At 48.7% G+C, this 21,669-nt stretch overlaps 2 protein-coding genes across 8 annotated transcripts; one reads left to right on the top strand and one right to left on the bottom strand.

The window, feature by feature from the left end:
- The first annotated feature begins 94 nt into the window (after window positions 1-94).
- On the top strand, window positions 95-12,796 carry SMARCB1 (SWI/SNF related BAF chromatin remodeling complex subunit B1). 3 transcript variants are annotated; one of them, XM_074921327.1, is made up of 10 exons: window positions 95-305; window positions 1,973-2,084; window positions 2,724-2,753; window positions 4,054-4,183; window positions 4,773-4,910; window positions 5,581-5,708; window positions 6,262-6,428; window positions 6,865-7,055; window positions 11,382-11,513; window positions 12,418-12,796. In XM_074921327.1, exons 1-10 carry the CDS (start codon window positions 213-215, stop codon window positions 12,455-12,457), a joined length of 1,161 nt encoding a protein of 386 aa, XP_074777428.1. In that variant the 5' UTR covers window positions 95-212; the 3' UTR covers window positions 12,458-12,796. The 3 variants fall into 3 exon arrangements, with proteins under 3 accessions (XP_074777428.1, XP_074777429.1, XP_074777430.1); XM_074921328.1 differs by lacking the exon at window positions 2,724-2,753 and adding an exon at window positions 5,218-5,238 and having other exon boundaries at window positions 5,548-5,708; XM_074921329.1 differs by lacking the exon at window positions 2,724-2,753.
- A 2,577-nt stretch (window positions 12,797-15,373) lies between these two features.
- Window positions 15,374-20,299, bottom strand: DERL3 (derlin 3). Of its 5 annotated transcripts, none has more exons than XM_074921050.1 (8): window positions 20,137-20,299; window positions 19,926-19,988; window positions 19,205-19,278; window positions 18,622-18,715; window positions 17,172-17,367; window positions 16,578-16,668; window positions 16,193-16,260; window positions 15,374-16,007 (listed from the first exon to the last, which is right to left on the bottom strand). In XM_074921050.1, the coding sequence occupies exons 1-8, from the start codon at window positions 20,227-20,229 to the stop codon at window positions 15,814-15,816; spliced, it is 873 nt and encodes a 290-aa protein (XP_074777151.1). In that variant the 5' UTR covers window positions 20,230-20,299; the 3' UTR covers window positions 15,374-15,813. The 5 variants fall into 5 exon arrangements, with proteins under 5 accessions (XP_074777151.1, XP_074777149.1, XP_074777153.1 ...); XM_074921048.1 differs by having other exon boundaries at window positions 19,926-19,991; window positions 20,137-20,298; XM_074921053.1 differs by lacking the exon at window positions 16,193-16,260 and adding an exon at window positions 16,304-16,381 and having other exon boundaries at window positions 15,875-16,007; window positions 19,926-19,991.
- Between the last annotated feature and the right edge of the window lie 1,370 nt (window positions 20,300-21,669).

Below are 21,669 nucleotides of genomic sequence, written 5' to 3' on the forward strand. Positions count from 1 at the left end.
TAAGCGCCGCCCGCCTGGGCCGTTCTTCCCGCCTCCCTCCCCCGGCGGGGCCCTCCCGCCCTCCGCGGCCGGGACGCGCCGGCGCATGCGCAGAGCGGCGGCTGGAGTAGGCCGCGGCGCCGCCCGTTGTCGCTCCGCTCGCTGCCGCCGGCGGCCCCCCAGGCCCCCCCTCAGGACGCCGGCGCTCCCGCCGCCCTCCTCCCGCCGCCACGATGATGATGATGGCGCTGAGCAAGACCTTCGGGCAGAAGCCCGTCAAGTTCCAGCTGGAGGAGGACGGCGAGTTCTACATGATCGGCTCCGAGGTGCGGCCCCGCGCACAACGGCCCGGGCGGGAAGCGGGCCCGGGGAGGCTGCGGGGGCGGCGGGCGGGCTGGAGGAGCTGCCGGGCGGGCTGGGGAAGGGCTGGGGAAGGGGCTGAGGGGAGCCCTGGCATGGGCGGCGGCGGGTTCCCGGGCGGGGGGGGGCACCGGCCTTCCAGGCCCTGCGGGTCCCCTCTGCCCCCCGGCTTGCGGGCGCTGCCAGGGGCGGCGGGGGCCGGGCTCCGCTCGGGGCCGGGCGGTGAGCGCTGCCCGAGAGCCTCGGCCGCGCTGGGACCAGTGCTCCCAGTAAGGGCGGCCTTTGGAGACACGCACGAGTACGCAGAGACTGGATCCTCGCCTGATAGCAGCCTGAGGCCCCGCTCCCTGATACTCACGAATTTTTGTAGCCCATTTGTTCAGAGTTTTGGATTCTTTCACATGCCGTGAGGTAATTAAGCCCACACCTAGGCCTTTGTGCTTAGTAACACCACCAAAATCCGCCCGCACGGCTCTTTCAGCCTTGTGCCCATGAGTTACCAACAGATGCCTGTGTGCAGCATTGTAGCACCCCATTGTATGTGCTGATGCTACAGCCTGTTCTGCCTCCCCGAAGACAATTATTGAAGTATGAAACTGGTGCCTCAGCACCAGGGAAATGATCGCAGTTGGAAACTGGAAAAAAATGTTTTAGCTCCTGCCCACCAGCGTAAAAAAGGAAATATTGGGTAAGTTAAATTGCCAGCTATATAGGTTGAGCAGGGGCTAAAGTTCCCTTGTGCTCTAATGTGAAATACAGTTTGAAAGAAGAACTGTAACTGCAGTCAGCTAATCTGTGAGCTTGCCATACCAGGCACATGGAAGGAGAAAAAGGGTTGCCTTTTTTATCTACCATTAATTCTGTCTGTTGATGAGCACTGTGGAGCAACAGATACAATTAAAAGTTACCTGAAAATAGATGTTAAGATCAAAATGAGTCTTGTCAAACAAAGAGTAAAAACCTTAACTGTGTGGCAGTCTGCCAGTGTACTACCAGTCTAAAAATTTGATTTCGTGGCCTAGAAATAGTTCTGTTGTTCAGCGAGTCCTCCTGTAGCCTTCAGCCCAGGTGAGGATCTTGTGCCAGGAAGAATGGAAGTGCTTTACAGATCTTCAGTAAATTTGAAAAAGGATTATTGGCAGCAATCATATTTTACATGTTCAAAGGATTTAAACCAAAATACAAGTCTCTTGGAATTTGCTGTATTCAAGCAATGTCTGGATGGCACAGAGGTTCACAGTAAAAATTATAACTGTCAGAGAACTGGGTACCTGGTTTCATTTAATTCCTACTGAGCATTGTGCATTGGAACAGAAACAGAAGTAAAGAAGCCTAGGTTGTTAAAAATGCTTGAAAATGACTGGAGAATTTTTTCCTATTAAATGGATTATTGGCAATGGATGTGAATTTTTTTTCTTGGTGGCTACTGAAATAAGTGCTGATAAAAGTTTTGTTTTCTGTATTGCTTCAAAAATTGCAATGCTATATGATGCCAAACCTTGTGCAGTCAGTCTGTCATGAAGAACAAAAACTTAAGTGGTTCCACTTAGCACAAGGAGCTGTATTTGTTTCAGCTTCTTCTAAAAAAATCTCTTAAATGGAATAGCAGGCCACTTTTCCACTTTTCTTGTAGGTGGGGAACTACTTGCGTATGTTCCGGGGTTCCCTGTACAAGAGATATCCCTCACTCTGGAGGCGACTAGCCACAGTGGAAGAAAGGAAGAAGATAGTGGCCTCTTCACATGGTGAGAAGATGAGCAAACATTCCCAGTAATGTTTATCTGAAATCTTGTGTTGAGAAAAACTGTCTCTGGCAATTCAGAAGCTTGTGCATCTTTAGGGTTTGTATGACTTCGGATTGTCCCAGTGATGGAGCGCTCTGCAGTGGTAGCACCAGTAGCTCCTGGTTCAGCCTAGCAGCAAGCATCAGCTGATCAACAGTGTCCTAAAATCAAAACATCCGTCATGGCTTTCCTGGGGTTGGCTGCATTCATCCTAAAGCGAAAGCCACATCTCAAAATCAATACCGTATTCCAGAAGAGACTTTTATAGACAAAGAGGGACATTTTTGTCTCTCTTGTCAAATACATGCCCCATTAAAAATGGTTGTCTTTGCTTAACTCTGCTTCTTGTAGGGACTGAATGTTTCTGCCTGCCAGAATTTTTTCTGATGTGTTGCCACTCATGTGACTACTGCAGTAAGAATATAGCTGCCTTGGTATTATTTTTGTGGGAGACTAATAACAAGCAGTTAAATTTCTTAGCAGTATGACTTGTACACTCTTTAGACTAAAGCATAATAAAAATAAATGGTTTATTCTGGACTTAGGTCTCCTTCCTTCGAGTATCCTGCTGACCTGTTGCTTTTTTCTTCTTCCCAACAGAAAATCAGCGGTCTCATAGTCCCAGAAGATGTAAGTCTTATCTGTGTGTTATTCTTAGCTGTGCTAGAGGAAGAATCTCCATTGTGACCTTTGGTTCTGTTACAATATATATTAATGTCTAATCCTCTTCCTCTGATCTCTCCCTGTGGTCGCCCTAATTGTGCATCCTGATCACATGCTCAACTCTCCTTTCTCAGAACCTTAGTGTGACTCTCAACTGCAGATGGTCTCTGTTATTCAATAAGAGCTGTCCTGAGGTTTCTCCCCCTTTCCTAAGTCTTATCAGCTTTTCTGTTGGTCATTGCCTCTCTGTTTCCAAGCTTTATGTCCTCTGAGGATTTGTTGTTTTCTGGGCTTTTCCTCCCAGAGGGCTGTGGAAGAGATTTTTACATTTTGGCAGATGTAGGTGTGCAGAGCTAAACCATGTGATGGCAAAGGGCAACTCAGGGTAGGAAAGAGTTGTTTTTCTCTTCCTCTTCTGAATTAAAAGCACATTAGATTTAAAAATTAGCTAACAATTATGAGGATTTAAGGACTTCTTTTCTGAAATTTTGTTTTTGTAGCGTTCCTTTCCATCTTAAGTAAATTTCATAACAGAAATGACCAGAGTCTATAAGTTGCACCCTGGAAGAATGAGGTTCATCCAGTGGTAGGACCTGAGGGAAGCTCATGTCATTCTAACCCTCCCTGTGTACTGACTCTTTGCCCAAATGAAAGACATTTTTAATAGAGTATGAACAGGATAGGTATACAAGGGAAGGAGAGATTGATGCCTTTTTTTGCTTTATTACTGTGGAACCATTTCAAGGTGTCGTACTGCTCTTCTCTTTTGAGTTGTATTTCTTCTCTAGACTTTGTGGTGGGGATTGCCGTGCCTTAACTGAGACATTCCACCCCTGCTCCTAAGAAAGTAATATTTATTCCTGCTATTTAGATGGGTGTCAAAACCAGGTTATATTTCTTTAGTGCCAGGCAATGTGGCTGGGTTTCTGGTCACTCCAGTGCAAGTAATCTACCCCAGTCGCAGAGCATCCTGGTGTGTGAGGGAGAGTAGAGGCTTCTGGCAGCTCAGAAATGATTGTAGAAAATTTTGTCATCTTAATTTATCCCATGTGTACAAAATGCCATGTCAAAACTTTTCTTGAAAATTAAATGTCTATGAGAAGATAAACAAAGCCCAGAGGACTTTTGGGGCACACATTCATACCACATAACCTATTTTAGTCCCTCCTGCAGTGGCAAGGAGGGCTTCTCACTATGCAGCCTATTAATGCTCCAGTGCTCTGTGGTACTTTCCCATGTTAATTATTGGCATCTTTCCTGATAATAGATCATGGCTATACAACGTTAGCCACTAGCGTGACGCTGTTAAAGGCCTCTGAAGTGGAAGAGATCTTGGATGGGAATGATGAGAAGTATAAGGCAGTGTCTATCAGCACAGAACCTCCTACCTACCTCAGGTAACCAGCATCCATGAGGGCCAAGATCAGAGCAGAGCTGCTGGGGAGATGTCAGCTTGGGCAGGAAGCACAAGAAATTGCATAAACCCTGGCTGTTGTGCAGGGGGGTGTTGGCCAGTCTGTGCCAAGAGTCGTTTGCAGTGTTGGGCAAATGAAGATCTCCAGAGCGTAAGGATTGGGTTACTGCCCACATACAACAGGAAGAAAAACATAAGTGTTTGATGATACAGCTCTTTTTGCAATTGCTGCATTCCAGCTGTACCAGATGTTTTGCAGAACACACTCCCTGCACGTACTGCCTTCTGGAGACCTTGTGTTTCTCAGCAATCCTTTTATAGATAGAAAATCCAAATATGAACCTGGTATTTATAATGGTGTACCTGGCTTCATATCTAATGAACAATTGTGAGCTGGAGAATGGGCTTCCCAGAGGCTAGTGTGGAACATGAGTTCTCAGTAGGAAAATATTGTCGAGGGTTCCAGAAGAAAATAGCAGGAGCTCGTAATGGGACTTAAAGTTTAAAATTCTGCTGCCTTTTTAGTAGCAGCACTCAGGATCTGGAGTTTAACATACAGTCTCCTTCTTCAGAGAACAGAAGGCAAAGAGGAACAACCAGTGGGTGCCAACCCTGCCCAACAGCTCTCACCACCTGGATGCAGTGCCATGCTCAACAACGATTAACAGAAATCGCATGGGCAGGGATAAGAAGAGGACATTCCCTCTGTGGTAAGACAGCTTCCTGCTTCTGCAAAGTGGAAACAGTTGCCAAAATGACATGCTGCCAGGGTAGGGCTGATCAGTTAATGTTATGTGATTCATCTCTGACAAAATACATACAGGTCGCTAATGTGGAGGTTCTTAGTTAAACTGTATGTCTTGAGGCTCTTCCTTAGAGCAGCCAGCCATGGCTCAGAGAGGAGGCTTTCCTTTTGTCGGGAAAATGGTTCATTCTTTTCCTGATGAGTTCCTTCTACTTTCTGCTGATTTACTGAGCAGATGTCATTTGAGGAGCCTGCAAACCCTCTCTGTGAAGGACAGGCTGCCCCTCACTGCTGTATTCCAGTAACTTTGATCTAATTTCTTCAATGGAAAATGCTACTGTGAATTGTGACTAACTTTTATTTTTCATTATAATAGTTGAGGAAAACAAGCTAATTGTAATCCTGGAAAGCTTCCCTGTTTTATTTGCAGAAATGTATTATGATAGATATAATAAAAGGTGATAAACTGGTATTGGTTGCCATAGCCCTGTAAGCTTGCATTGAGGAGTCTGTCTAAAGACTGATGGGGGAGATGGAGTGTGGGGATTGCTTCCAACAAACCTTGCCTTCCCTCTATGGATGCCAGATGTGTCATGTGCTAGTTGCATATACTGTGGTGTTGCTCTTCGTATTAGCTTTGATGACCATGACCCAGCAGTGATCCATGAGAACGCGTCCCAGCCGGAGGTTCTGGTTCCAATCAGGCTTGATATGGAAATTGATGGGCAGAAACTCAGAGATGCGTTTACGTGGAACATGAATGGTATGTAGGAAGGAGAGTTTCTCGAGGCTGAAGAGATACAGTTGTACCCATCACCAGATATGAAGAGGGAACAAGCATGAGTGTGCATGTCCTTGTCCCATATACACAAAGCTTTAAAGCTCTCCCACTCTGGACTCTGTTCAGCTCTTATGTCTCTTAGCGAGTGCTCTGCCACCTCCATGGGTTGCAGTCATTCCTGGACACATGTAATCTGAAGCATTTACCTGGCCTATTCTCCTGACCCAGTTCGTCAGCTCAGCAGTCTGAGACTATCTGTTAGCTGAGGTACCTCAAATACAAAACAGTTAATGTGTATGGCTCCTTTATCTGTGTGGATTATTAGACCATAGCTACATTGTCTCCATGGAGCAAGTAAGAAGGCTGTGTGTCCCTGTGTCAGTGTGCACATCCTTACAAACCTGATACAAAACACCCTTATAAAAGCAAAAGGTGGTGCATTTGGAATTCCTTTTGTCACGCTGTGTGTATTCTGTAAGTGCAGACATTGATTTCTGAGAAAGCTAACACTCTGTTCATTCTTGTTCTGTATCAGAAAAGCTAATGACCCCAGAAATGTTCTCCGAGATTCTTTGTGATGACCTGGATTTGAATCCTCTGACCTTTGTCCCTGCTATTGCCTCTGCCATCCGACAACAGATCGAGTCATACCCAACTGACAGTATCCTAGAAGATCAGTCAGACCAACGAGTTATTATTAAGGTAATACAGGAAGGCAGTAGAATGAGAGCTGAACCATTTGTGTCTCTCTGGTTATGTTATGGGGGAGTAGGAGTACAAAGGCTTCCCTCAGCAAAAAGGAGTCTTCAATTCCAGTCTTGCTTCCAGATTGTGCTTTGTCCTTTGTATTGAGAATAGAACCAAGGTGGCAGATTAATGCGCCAGCCCCTGACATGATGAAATAGTTCAATTAAAGCACTGTCATGTTTGTTTGGAAGAGCTGAACCTTGGTGAGCAGAGCTGAGTTGTCTTCATGCTATTGGAATTAGGAATTCAAGTTAAGGAGCTCTGCAGATGCAGGGAACTAGGAGCTACCACTCTGCTTCTCTTCTCCAGCCTTTGCCTCCTCAGTTAAATTACCTTTGAGAAACTATTGTGAGAATGGAAACAAATGACCTGTTTCTTCCCTTGTCTGCAGCTAAACATCCATGTAGGGAACATCTCCCTTGTAGACCAGTTTGAGTGGGACATGTCGGAGAAGGAGAATTCACCAGAGAAGTTTGCCTTGAAGCTGTGCTCAGAGCTTGGCCTGGGTGGGGAGTTTGTCACTACTATTGCCTACAGCATCCGGGGACAGCTGAGTTGGCATCAGAAGACCTACGCCTTCAGGTACAGACCTGTCAACTTCCTCGTACAGTTGGGGGGGGTGTGTGTGTTCATACATCATGGGCATTTGCATCAGTGAATTGTAGAACAGTTGATGCAGAGAGTTTTGTTTGAAATTGGTCCTTATGGCTTGCACTTGTTCTGTCCTCCTCACAATTTTTTGTGCTTGTGCTCAAGTATCTTTTCCTGTTGGGTCTAATACATTTCAGGACCAAGTACTGAAATGTCAGCTTTTGCTGCAGAATGAAAGGCTGTTGTAATTAACAGTGACTGAATACCTGGTGTTTCCCTCTTCTAATGTATGCTAATGATGAGACCCAGACACATTTTGGGTTTTTTGGCTTTGCCTGACTTGGGCTATCCACTGTCTCAAGCTTTGGTGTTTTGAACTCAGACTGATGGAAACTGTAGCTCTCTACTCTGGCTGACATTAAAGTTGGCTTGATCATAGGCTCTTCTCACAGCTGGAATGCAGCAGTGTCAGGTTGGATTAGTCAGTTTTGTAACTTGTCTCCTAACGATAATCATTTCCAGTTGTGCTGTGCAGTGTTCTGTAGTGAGTTACTTTACTAATGTTATCCTCAGCGTGTTGCTGAGTCTGCAGACTCCAAGTGTCCCTTAATGTGTGCTGTGAGGTTTTTTGACCTCGGGTCATGGCAACAGTTGAGGAAGTTTGAGAGTTCAGCAAATGACATATTTGCAGAGGTGAGGGAATGGCACTGCTGACACCAGTTTTGTAGAGGTCAGTTCAGGGAAGCAGGCTGACCTGCCTGGGCAGCAAAGGGAAAGATGCCCAGCCCTGTCCTACCTCATGGAGAGGGCAACGAGTAGTTGGTGTAGGGGTGAGCAAGGAGGAGCTGGAGGCTGCCGTGAGCTCTGCTCCTTCTCCACCTGAATGTTTCCTGTCTGGTCAACCTTCTGTGGAAAACAGGCGCTGATCTGCTCTGAACCAATTGTTCTTCCTCTAGTCTCATTCTGCTTCCTCTGGAGGTTGTTTTTATCCTGAAAATCTTCTACAACAACTACTTGGTTCTAAAATGAGCCCCAGAGTGGTTCATATTAGAAAATGGGAAGGAGCCCTTTCCCACACAGGACTTAAACTCTTCTACTGAAACTGTTAGACTCTGTCCATCCTGCTGATGTCCCTTCTCACAGGGGTGGGGAGGTGACTTCTACCTTTCCATCCACAACAGCTGACTGGTATTTGCAGATCTAGCATGGGACCACATCCAGCTGTAGCAACAGAACAGTGGGTGTGCGTTCCTGAGAAATGATGGGAACTTGGAGGATGGTAGATGGGAATCCGATACCTGTAGTACTGCCTCTTCTTCCCTGCTGTGAGGGTGTTATGAGAGAAGTGAGCTTGCACTGTCTGCATTATGGCCTGCAGTGGCAGAAAGTGAAAGTGTCCCTGCTGGTAGATGTAGTCTGTGGAGCCAGTGTGAAGTAGACTTTAGTCTGACATTTAAGCTAGCTATGGCAGGGAGTGAGTTCATTGCCACACAGTTTAGTGTTGCCTGAGCATTCCCAGGAGTTTGAGCTTTCCTCTTCATATCGTCCTTGAAGTAGAGAGGTAGCCCTCTTCACCCCATGCTGGCCAGGAAGCCCTCTTTTCTACTGATAGTTTATTTACCTTCCCAGTTAATTTACTTCAACAACTTTTTAGCATACTGCCTCCCAACCCACAGGGCATTGGTTCCTAACTCTTGTCACTTGGTGCATCAGAGGCAGGTGTTGTCCACATGTAGTGGACACTAAATGTTCTCTGTCCTTCATGTATTGCAGATACCAGAGTTAACAGATTAATCTGTGCCTATGTTATCTGTCTCGAGGGAGGTTCATTTCTCCCTTTGTTTTCTATCAGTCTCTGTAACATGCAACGTGTCAGGTTTTAGTCAGTGCTGCCCAGGCTCTCTCAGATATATCAATCCCAACTCTATGCTATTCTCTCTCAAAACATGTATCTGATTGTTGTTCCTAAAAAGTGCTTCCTTTTAGAGGGAGTTCAAACAGATAGATTTCAGGCCTTCTTTAGACTGTGGCAATATTGCAAGGGGGGGCATCAAAAACTAGGAAGGAAACCCCAACAGAACAAAGTATGTAGACATGAGCTATTCAGGGAGGAAAAAACATCTAATTTAAACCTTTGTTTTGTGTCATAGTACAAACACATCCTCCTCTTCCCTTTTTTCTTCCAGCAAAGGAGTACTTTTGAAACCTTACAGTGATTAATGATATTTGGGTTCTGTGGCTGGTTAGCTCCTGAATTCCCAAACCACAGGAGCGGTGGTTGCTCCAGTCATTCCGCTGATGTAAGGAAAGGGTCTGTTTTAGATGTATCAAAAGAACCTTAATATCTCAAGGGACTGGGGGTTTGAGAAGTCATGTCCCTCTTAATCATCTGAGAGAGAGGTGAAACTGTCTTTTAGCTGATGAAAGCCAGGGCAGTTCTTTCAGCTGGCCTGCTCTGTGCAAAACAAGGAGAGCCTGAAAGCCCAGTGGGAAGGGCAGGACTGGAAGCAGGCAGGTGACTGCTGCTTACAGGATCTTCAGGGGATGGTGTGCTGCCATGTTTCCTGCCTTGGTACCGAGTGTCTGTAGTGGCAGCACACAGCACTTCATAGCCAGAGTTTTGCCTTCAAGACCTGAGTGGTGGCACAGGTTCTCTCTCACACCAAACCAACATGCCTGAGGAGTCAGCTTTTCCAAAAGACGACGTTTCCTTGCCCTGTTGGTGTGCCTGTGACACTACTGCCAGGGGCCTATGCCCTAGCAGAGGGAGTGTCCTGCTCTACTGGGAATCCTGCAGCTGACAGCACCTTTCGGTTGTTGTGCCAGCAGCACTGACCTCTTCATCAGAAAATAACAGGGGAGGAGGAACTGTCTTACTATGGAGGTTAGGAGATTAGGATTTTTTCAGTTTATCTCTTGATTCTTTGCTAAAGAAATACAGTATCTGAGTTGGCTTGTAATGAAGTTACACATAGGAGGTTGCCTTTCCAATTCTCATTTAATTCTAGTGGGTGGTCAGTGTTAAGTATAATAAATGAGGCACAGACCATGCTATCGAGTCAGAAAAGCCAATTAAGATCTAGTGCTTAGCCTGGAATGTGTAGCAGTCTGGGGCTAAGATGAAATTCCTGGGTTTGAGTGTTACTTAGCGGATGTCAGCAGTACTGAAATTAGATTTGATTAAAGCTTCCTCCCAGAATCAGATACCAAAGGCTTTGGATTAATTTTTCATTGTAGCATTACTTTGAAGCGTTGTTATTCTAGACTAATAGCTTTGATGCAGATGTTGCCTGTTCCTGTGGTGATTAGGATTTGAGTTCCTTCCTGGGGGAATGAGAGGGCTGCCCATGAGCACTGAAATCCTCTGCATGGAGGCATGTCCCTAGGGAGGGGGCCAGATGTGTGTGCACACCTGCCCGAAGGCTCCTCTTGCACACACACTTTGTGCAGCCACTTCATAGAATTCAAAGCAAACATTTACATTCTGAGGCTCCTCTATATTTATGCTGGGCTTCCGCTCCACTGTCAACATTTGGGAAGCTACTCCTGGTCAGTTCCTGTTGACTTTTACTGAAAAGTGGCTAGTGAAACAGTAAATATTTTTGTGCATGTGATAATACAGCTGGTCAGGGCAGAGAGATCTCTGAGGAGCAGATCTTGTGATCTGGAACAGAGTCTGGTCTTTCAGTGCTTGTGCAGGCAGTAGCCATAGCTGCTGGTTACAACAGCAGGTCCTAAAAGACTTTCCTAAACTGCCTTTCCATGGCAGTTGGGAGAACAATGCTCATTCCACTGTCAGGCTCCCAGAAAATCAAACTTTTGCCAGAGAAGAGCTGTCAGAGGTGTGCTAGGCAAACTGCAGCTAGGAAGTCAGAGTTGCAGAACTAGACTGCAAAGCTAGACAAAGAGCCCTGTTAACAGTCCCTGCTCAGCTGCTGTGCCAGGAGAAGCGCTCCCAGCACTAATAAACTGGTATGAACTTTCCCTGGGCTTACTGTCAGCCAGGTACATAATGGCCCTTGTGGGAGAGAACCATGTCAGCCACAGTTGCTTTGACAAACCCCTCTCTGGTGGTGAAAGGAGATGGTAATAGTTGGTCTCCTGGAAACTTCAGGCTCCTCAAGATTGTAACATTAGCTCCTCATGTGCTTTGGGAACAAGGCTGTGTGAAGCAGGGCTAAGACTGAATGCTTAAGCCTGAGACACTGTAAATGATGCTCTGTTGTCCTTGTGTCTTGCATCTGGGCTGGTAACCCAGAGGAGTGCTCTGGGACCGCTGATGGATGTTGCTTTGTTGCCTTCTACCCTGCTGTGCAGCGAGAACCCCTTGCCGACGGTGGAAATTGCCATTCGCAACACGGGCGATGCTGACCAGTGGTGCCCTCTCCTGGAAACCCTCACAGATGCCGAGATGGAGAAGAAGATCAGAGACCAGGACAGAAATACAAGGTGCTGCCACTGGTTCAGACACTTCTCCTCCTGGCCTGTCTCTAAGACAGGACTTAAAAGCTTTGATGTTTGTCTTTCTCTGCTGAGAGCCAACTGGCAGGATTTCAAGCTTGCACACCACAACAGAAACTCATATCCCTTTAGCTTCAGGATATTAAACTGTTAGCACCTTGCTGCACAAACATTTAAATCTCTAACCATCTCCTGCTTGAAGCAAAGTTTCCTTTTTGTTTTTTTTCTTGAGCTCTCAGCTTGTGCAGGGGGGGAATCTGTTTCTATAGGAAGGCATTCATCAAAAATATTGGTGTTTCTTGCACTGTCATGCTACCTGGAATTCTGCCACAAGGTTTCCTTTTAGGTAAAGTGCTGGTTGATGTAGGAGTGGGCAAGCTCCCAGCCCCAGCCTGACGATGCCAGCATGGGAGCACTGCTGTGATTCCAGGAGCTCTGTGCACCAGAGACCTGCTAAGCGATGTTTGACAAGCAGTTGAGAGCACTTGCTCCTACTTGGCGACATTGCTCCTGGCAGATAAAAATGAACTGCTAGAATGTCTCCAAAAGATACATTGTGGGAACAGTAGATAATGCTGGCTCAGCTCTTTACCAGGATTTATTTTTTTTACTGGTGATCAACAGATTCATAATTATTTTCCTTTTCTGCTATGGCTGAATAGTTTTCAGCAGGGATCAGTTCAATCCAAGTTTGTGAGCAAAAGTGCCCTAAAAGCTGTTACTGAGACTAGTGTCTTAGCCTTATCAACAGGTGACCAGGGAAGTCTGTGTAGGGAATAAACCTGTCTGCAGCATTCACAAGGCTGCAGCAGCCTCCCCAGAAGCGTTGGCTTTATAAGATTTCACATGACTGTACCACAGCACTCACTGTACCTCTTTCTCTCTCTCCTAGGCGCATGAGACGTTTGGCCAACACTGCTCCAGCCTGGTAATCTTCCTGTTGTGACGCTGGTGCTCTTCCTACAGACTTTATCCCTACTCCTCTCCCCACATGGATCTAGGATTGGCAGGGGTCTTTCTGTCCCTGAAGGGGACACACATTCCACTTGCCAAGAGTTCCCAGTACTGCTGACTTCTGCCCCCATCCCTTCCACCTAAATGCCACGTAGCAAGAATGCTGCGCTAGCACGTGATCTAGCCGAGACCTGTGGCAGCTGTTGAAGCCCTTATATACCTGTGTGTGGACAGTGTAAAGATTTTTTTTTTTTTGTATAGGTGCAACATGCACTATTAGGACAACTTTTTAAATAAAAGGAATGCATACTACTTGAGTTCAGTAAGTTTGAATGAATTGTGTATCATCTCACCATGTGGTATTCTGGTGACTTGAATAGTCCTGGGGCCTGATACTAATGGTTTTGGGTATAATGCTGAACAGTCACATGCAGTCAGTTTACCTAAAGCATGGTGGAAACTGCTTTCCTTCAACAGATAAAACAGCCCAAAACCTTCTGCTGCAAGAGAAAGTGAGAATGAAGATTAAAATTAGAAGAAGAAAATGACTCTCTAAAGGACTGGTCTGTTTGCACACCGTGCAGTCTGTAAGGAACTCAGGGAGGTGTTTGGCTGATGCCTTAACAAGGATAGAACAGTTTAAATGAAGTCATAAACTTAACATTCCTGTCTGTCAGCTGTCAACCTGCTGCATGCTGAACCCTTTTTTCTGTGAAGATTGCATCTGGAAAAACAGCAGCATCTCTGAACTGGTACAGAAGTTGAAGCCTGCCGCTTTGCTTCAGCAGGGGCCTTTGCTGTGGTCACTGTCAGCACCCACAGCTGCCAGGTACAGTGCACAGAGCACCCAAAGTAAAGTGGGTGTCTCAAATACCCTTAGCACTGCACTGTCAGGATTTACAACCCTAGAAACAACCTGTCTTTCCCTGGGGAGTTTAAAAACAGAAAATACATTGAAGTGAGATTTAAAAAAAAAAAATCAAGCTTGCTTAAAAACCTAATTACAATCTACCTTGCTGTTGAGGTACACCAGCTCTTGATAGAGTTCCGACCATTCACTGCCAGAACTGACGAGTGTTGCAAGCGAGGCAGATTTTGCTGGCAGCCTGACAGTATGTTCAGGCCTTTATCATAAAGCCAATAGGTTTTACAGTCCTTGCTGATCCACCCACACTGCTAGCACAGTCAAAAAAACACTTTCCAGCCCTAATTTATCATGTTTAGACTTGAGTAATAACACAGCCAGTTCTGATTCCTAGGTGGGAGGGAACTTTTTCCAGATGTTTGTCTGTATAAACCAAAAACTTGCAATTTAGCAATATTATTATTAGAGTCTTATCTGAGGCTCCTGTGCCAGAGTGGTACTCTATCCATTATTCCTTATTAGAGAGGTTGAAGGGTTATTTTGGCAAGCCAGACAAAACCTGGGATTCCTGCTGCATCTTAGCCTCCCATGTAGAACATAGATTTTTGCCTCATGAACATAAAAACTCCAACTCTTCCTGAGAACACTTCAGCCTCTCTTTGTTATGATCAGGTACTTCTGCAAGCAGCTTCTCCAGGGAATTCAACCAAGCATGTAACTGCTGTAGCCTTAAACTGGCATCTGTGGTGCAATTTTTGAATTGCTGTGAAGCTTGTGTTTACCTAATCCCAGAGTTCACAACAAGGTATGGGCACGCAAGGACTGCAGGCTCTGTAGCTGGTTTACAAGCACCTCCCTCTGCTTCTCAAGCCCCAGAGCTACAGCCTCTGGAATTGTCCCACCAGGCAGCCAGGAGCAAGGTAGGACAGTCCAGGGGGGCAAGTCCCAGAAAGACTTCCACCAGCTTTCTCTGTGTATTAGGACCACTAGGGAACAGCTGGGATCTATAATCACAATTCCTTAGCTTAATCTAGTATTCCAGCTAAAGTGTAGCTCAGCTTTTGCATTTCAAAGTCACATTTCAGAAGCAATTTAAAACAGAATGTCTGCAGCCTTTAAAGGGAACTCCCAGGGACACCAGCTCCATGTTACTGGGTCATGAGTGAAGCGCACAGCAAGTACCTTTTGGGTCTGAGGCTGCTTAGCCCTTGGTACCACTGTGTCTTCTAGAACAAGATTACCATCTGTGCAGGTCTTTCATCCTTCCTAGAAGGAAACAAGTGCAGCAAAATAGCTTGTTCAAACTAAGTTTGGTTTTTTCATAGGAAAAAAAGGTGTTTTCATGGGAACCCCTCAAGGAAGCCTACAAGGGAGGCAGGAGTGGGGGGCTGTGGTTCAATCTTCCTTTGCCACAAGGCTTCTGTATCATTTTTAAATGGATGCTGGTTACTCACATTTCTCTTAGTAGTTTTAGTGGTGGTTTGCAAGCTTGTCTAGCTGAGCAGACAGCAACATTACCAAACAAGCTATCCTAAGACACAGTGTTTGCAAATTTACTCCCAAGGCTTTGGGGTCTGGTATAAGCACAGGTGTGTACTGCATTTAGCAAGAATGACTAAATCCATTTAGTACAGCTGCTCATGGCAGGGACTAGCTTGTTTAGTTTTCCCCTAAAATTCAGATGTTTAAGTTTTGGAACTAAAAAATTCAGCAAGAGTGGATTTACACTGTGTAGACAGCCTTTATTACTAGGGTCAAGTGCTACTTCCAGTCACTGCCTGGATCAAGCATCCAGCTCTGTCCCCTGTCCTTTCCCAGGCACCCCTTTCTCCAACTAGACATCCCCACACCCTTCCTCATGCTTTGTAGTCCCACTGACAGAGGAGGGGAAGACATCTTCCAGATAGCTTGAAGTTTGGTTTGACCACCAAAAAAAGAGCCCAAGCATGCAGCCTGGCAGTTCTGAGCAAAGTCCTGCTGAGTACTGGTGAACTGCTGCATCTGCCCCCAGCAGAAACGGACACACAACTGAAAAATAAAGACTTTAATGTAAAGACTCTTTGGAAACAACAACCAAAAAAAGAGGGGGAGACTCAGAGGGAAGGGAGAGGCTGAGCTGAATTCTACTATGGTAGAGTAGGGAGTACTACTTCACTGAAAGCCCACGAAGAGGTCTCACAACAGTGAGAGCCAGGAGCACTAGTCTTTGTACAGAGGGCAAGAGTGACCTGGCACACAGCAAGTCATTAACACGAAGAGAGAGAGTAACTGGTTTAACACCCCGTTTGATACTTATTCCCCACTGGGTAACTGAGGAGACATCACAACTTCCAGTCCCTGTCCCTAGAACACCTCTGGAAGCATTCAGCAGTTCTTAAGTGCAAAGCTCTGTGGAACCACCTGGTACAAGGGGAAGATGGGTTACCCATACAAACAGTGAAACATTACACATCGGAATGGCAACTGGTGTTATTCCAGTCGGATCTCGGCCACAGCGTTAAGTCCAGCCGGAAGAGAGGAATCTGGCCACATGAAGAAGTCCCCTGTGTTATTGTGGATGCTACTGCTGGTTCTGGTCTTGGTCTCTAGGTTGGTTTTCTGGACGATCTTCAGGGAGAGGGTTATAGTTGGGATCCTCTTCAGGTGTGTCAAATACCATCTTCCTGGCAAAGAACATGCCCATCCCACCAGGCAGGCAGGTTAGGGAAGTGAGCCGAGGACCAAACCTCCAGTCCTCCTAGGCACATCCTAGCCCTCCGCAGGGCCTGGCCGCCTGCCACAGCCACCTGCCAACTGCACCAGCACCAACTGCTCTTTTGCTCAGGTCAATAGGTAACAATGACCATACCTGCTTCCTTGATCTCTAGGTCAACTTTGATCCTCAGCATGAAGCAGAACATACCCTGCTTTCTTAAACTACAGAAACATGTCAGAAAAAAAAAAAAAAAAAAAATCTTACCTGCATCTAGCACTTCCACAAGCAGCAAGAACACTTCAACTAGCAAAGCTTAAGGTACCAGCAACTGCTTTATGGACCCTGTGTACATACATATATAATGTGCAAAGCACCAGTGCTTTCTGTAGCAGAGGCATAAACTGTCAAACTGAGATGCTATCAGCATGCAACAATGTCCTGTGGTCACCCCACGCTGTCACAGACTACAGTTTGCTATAAAAGTGACCCAGGTTGGGAAGCAACACAGCAAAGCCCAGAAAGATTCAGCTTTACTTACAGGAAGCCAGGGGTTAACAGCAACTTCTTTCCTCCACGCTGGTTGGGAAAAACATCTTCTAAGAAATAATAGATGTGTCCCACTGCAATCCCTGGGGAGAGATGTCACCAAGGTCAGGCCCAGCTGTGACTCCTTTGCCAGCTGAACCAGAGCTGCTGGGAGCTTAAGCAGGATGAAGCTCCAAGAATCCCTCAGCTGGGTACCCACAGGACAGCTCCCACCAAAGCCACCTGTGCTGCAGTGCCAGAGGGCCAGCCTGTCTGCTGTGGTCCGTGCACAAGCAGGCAAGGAGCCCGTCAGTTTGAAGGCAGCACCGGGCACCCAGGAGACCAGACGCAGCACAAGTGTCAGGCAGAGCTCACCATACCCAACTTCTGCCCCTGGGGAAGACACAGCCAGATGCAGGTCACAAGCAAGAGCTCAGGCACGAGGCTGTCCACCCAGCAGCCTCAGCCAGCTCACTTTAGGAAACCCACCATCTTAAATAAGATGAAACCAAGAGACAGCGCTAGTGCCCCAGTAGCATCTATGAGAACTGAGAGCACTGTGGCTGCAAAGAGCCCTCGTTCCCAGCACCCGCCAGCTTTGACTTACCCAGTAAGTCGATGATGATGGAGTTGCCAAGGAGCAGAGAGAATCCCATCAGAACCCAGGGCAAGAAGGGGGCTTGGAAGTTAAGAAGCCCAAAGAAGTTCATGCGGATATAAGGGTTCCTGCGACTCCACACGTACACCAGCATGATGGTGAAAGCCTGGCCCAGGAAAAACAGGCTGGCAAAGAGTCCAAATAGCTAAGAACTACTGAGTCAAGGAAAAACCTACCCACCCTGTGCACCACATCCAGGCAGCACAGGGTGACTTGTGACTAGGAAACCCAGAACTACAGACAGCTGATCATAGTGTGCAAGACATTGCCCGTGCCACAAAATCTTTCTCAGGCTGGCTGAGATGTACAGATCCCCTTCCAACACTCTGCATTTCCCTCCCTGCCACCCCAGAACAAGTGGAGTGGCACATACAGATCACTCCTTAAGCTACTTTCTACAGCCATCAAAGACTGGGGAGCTCATATAATCACCTCTACAAAGTGTCAATCAAAAATTACCTTCAGAGAAGGGCCTTCACATTGTTACAGCACTTGTGAGCTAGTTTTTAATACATGCCACACATCCCATGGAGACTGACTAACCAAACACCCAAGGATGTCTAACAGCCACAAGAGCTCACACAGCTTCATGCAGAGCACCACGGGGAGAGCAATGCTCTCGACCAGCTGCATAAAACAGCAGCAAGACATTCAGAAGAGGTATTATGCTTGGGAGGGAGATATTTCTCCCCACCCAGACCATTTTGTCCTACAGTAAAAGAACTTCTAAGATGTGTGACAGTATCTCCAGCCACTGACAGGTCACAAGTACAGAATGCTGGGCTCACACTACCTGATGTGCTGACGGGCACCCCACTCTGTCTTTATGGCTCTGCGTTCTTCCCTTCAGCTGCAGCTTGGTTTTCTGAGCCACCCTCATGCCAATCGTAGCAGTGCTCCGGTGTGCTCCACCCACCATCGCCCTGCGGCAGCTGGACGGCTTCTCACAGAGCGTAACAAGGGGCTTCCTCTGAGGCTGGGCTTCCTCAGCACACTGCCACACATCCTCTTCTGGGATCAGGCAGCCCATCCCCTCGCCAGGTGCGTCATCACTTCTGCAGACACCAACACAAGTACTGGCAGCTCTTCCTGTATTTTGCTTCTGCTCTAAGCATACTGGGTGAAGCACAGGCCAGGCAACTAAGGGTGGGCAAGGCGAGAAGCACAAGCTGTCCCAAACAGCCAGAAGTTACTCCACATGCTCAGCAGAGCTCTCCCAAGCCTCAAGGCTCTCTGCCCCATGGCACCGGGAAGGTTCACAACCCATCTGTCTTGGTCAGCAGACAGGTACCTGCTACAGGCCACAAAACACAGGATACAGAGAGCTAGCAGACAAGCCCCACACTACCCACAGCATCTCAGAAGACACTGAAGAGCCTTAACCAACTCAAAAGGATACCGTCATGAGAAACCCTCCGAAGAGGAACATGAAGACAAAGTCAGCTGTCCTTCCACGGAAGGAACCTTCTTCTAGCATGCGGCAGTACCTGTACCTGAGAGCAGGTGAGAAGGGAGGAGTTGCAGTATAGGAAATTAACAGCTGGCCACCCTGCGTCCCCACAGCATGACTTTATGGTGAATAAGCCAGCTGCAAGCTGTTTCATCACTGGAAGCTGGCAGCCAAGTGTCCAAGCCCCAGAGCAGAACAGTGTAAACTTCACCTTACACCACTGACCCCAGGGAAAGAGAGAGGCGTCTGCTGTGCTCCAGCCAGAGCTCACCCCAGGAATGGGCACTGATCTCCAGCATGAGATACAGTAGCATTGCCAGCTTCTTTGGCCTTTTGGCAGGGGCTGCCCTGCAGCAAGCAGAGACTGAGGTGCAGAAGGTGGCCACATTTATCAGGGGAATGGCTTCAATTCAGACCCGAAGAGCCAAGGGAAGAATCCATAGCCCTAGACTGCCTGGGGAGGAAGATGGATGGGGGGAATTGCGACTAAGCCGTAACAGGAGCAGAGAGCTTCACTGAGACCAAAGGATACAGAAATATCATGTTGAAAAAGAAACTGAATCCCAGGGGCCCAAAAAAGAGGAAGTTAGTGATCAGCCTCCATATCTGAAAGAGAAGAGAGAGGAGGGAGAAAAGGAGGTGGACAGACAGGTCTCTCCCCATCACCTGTACAGCAGCCCATCACCCTATCCACTGGAGACACCCAGTCATGCACCTGTCCACTCAGAACTACCCCAGGACACCAGACAGCTGCACCACCTTCACACGGGACCTCCCTTCATTGCCCCCACCGGAGTACTCTGCCCTTCCGGGTGTGGGAAAGAAGATTTCTCTATTTTTCTGGAAGGGATGAACAGCCACAATTCAGCACCCAGAGCCAAAGTAAATCACTGTTTGTGCTCTACCATAAAGCCTTCCCCACCCAGCCTGACATCCGATGGCCAAACATCTCTGTGTCACAGAAAAGGAAGAGGCAGGTTTTGAGTAAAGGAAAAAAAGGAAATGCCAAGATGGTGTATGGCAGGGAAAGGCTGGAAGAAGTTATCTCCATCCAGGCATCTGTGACAAGAGGGAACACTGTGCTGGCAACCAGCTCCCGCCAGTCAGAGAACACTGGAGTAGCGGGAACCCTTTGGGATCATACACGGCTCCCTGACCACCCTGGGGAGCAGGACGCCCGGGGCCCAGCCTGCCACACCCACCCCTTACTGGGAAGGGGCAAGAGGGACCCCGAAGTCCGGGCAAGGCCTCACCTGGAACTTCCTGAAGATGAGGTCGGGGTTGAAGTACAGCTGGAAGGGGGTGATGAACTCCAGCTGCTGTGAGAGACAGGCAGAGCAGCTGCCACCCGCTGCCGGGCACCCCCTGCCCTCAGCCAGCCCCTGGCTCCCCCACCACGGCACCCCCTCAGGGACCCTGACCTCCCCGCCACACCCCCCCCGCAGGGGCCCCGCGCGCCCTCACCACGGCGGCGGTGGTGAGCACGCAGGCCGTGGTGTAGGCCCGCGTCACGGCCGGCATGCCCAGGTACTCCTGCGCGAAGCCCTGGTAAGCCATGGCGCACAGCGACAGCGCCCAGCCGCGCCGCGGGGCCCTTTAACGCCCCCCCACCGCCGCGCCGCCGCCACGCCCCCGCGGGCCGCGCCCGGCCAATCCCGACGCGACAGGCGGCGCGAGCTGGCCAATCGGAGTGCGCCTCATGCCCTCGGCCTCCCCCCCGCCGCCAACCCGGGATGGACCCGCTGCCGCAGGTGACGGGCCGGGAGGGGAGAGCCCCTGGGGTGCCGCCTCCCGGGGGCGGGGCGAGACCCCGCAGCCAATGGCGACGCGCATCCCCGTGACAGGTGTCTGAGGGGGCGAGCACAACAGCAGGTCACGTGCCTCGCAGGAGCTGGCCAATCAGCGTGAGAGAAGGGGGTCACAGGGGCTGGGGCCCGGCTCCGCCCCCTCCGCGGGCCGCGCCCCGTGCGGCGGTGGGAGGCGCCGGCCGGGGTCAGGGGCCGCTCCCCCGAGGCCCGTCCCCTCGGCCGCGGGTTGTTCTGCGCCGTGAACCGCCGGTTGCTCCGAGGTAGCGGACAGGCTGCTGAGAGCTGCGCGGGGAGAAGGGGCCCCCGCGTGAGCGCCTTGGCTGGTGTGCCTGGTGCTTGGCTGCTCGGAGGGGTCTTGCCTTCCCTAATGCACAAAGGGCTTCGGGTTTTCAGTGATTCATGCCAAAACCTCCGCTTCCTCCTGGTCGGAGCGACGAGGCGCGATGGCAGCAGCAGTGTGAGGTGGCTGGAAGGGGAGAGGTGCCGCCGGGGGCTCAGGTGCGCGCTGGGGAATGGGGACAGCACGGGCATTCAGCTCTCGAGGAGGGAGCAGAGTGCCTCTGCTCCCCACAGAACTGTGTCAAGTACATGACAAAACCCTCTTTGAAAGGCTGATCTGATAAAGGGCTGCATAAACCTGCCGTCCTCTCGTGCTGACTGCGTTTTTCAGAGCTGTCTGCTGTGCTCAGGAGTCAGGTCTAACGTTACAGCCACCCTGGTTTCAAATGGAGGAATGGGCCAGGTATTGGGTTTCTGCAGAAGGTTAAGCTGTCATCAGAGCCTGAATGAGCCCTGAGATTTCCCTTGAAACTCTCGGTTAATGGCAAATTAAATCACCGGTGGGGGAGGGAGGCTTTGTGTTTTCCACCACCTCCACTCTGACTGCCCTTTGATGAAGAGCAAAACCCAGCTGGAAGATGAGGGGACGGGAGGTTAAAGCAACATCAGGGGAGAGAGGAGAGAAGACAAGAGACAGGTAGGCACCCGTGAGGCCAGGGGACAGGTTCCTGAGCACCCCGGGCGCTGCGGTGCTTCTCGAGAGTCACCTCTGACCTGGCTACTCTGGGGGGAAGGAGAAACCCCTCCAGGTCGGAGCTGCATTAGGGATCCTGAGAATGGAGTCGAGGGGGGAACTTGAACTTCAAACTGCAGAGGTGTCCATAAACCTGTGTTACAGGCTTTGGGTGAG

Source organism: Athene noctua, chromosome 17 (assembly GCF_965140245.1).
Source record: "Athene noctua chromosome 17, bAthNoc1.hap1.1, whole genome shotgun sequence".
Lineage (NCBI taxonomy): Eukaryota > Metazoa > Chordata > Aves > Strigiformes > Strigidae > Athene > Athene noctua.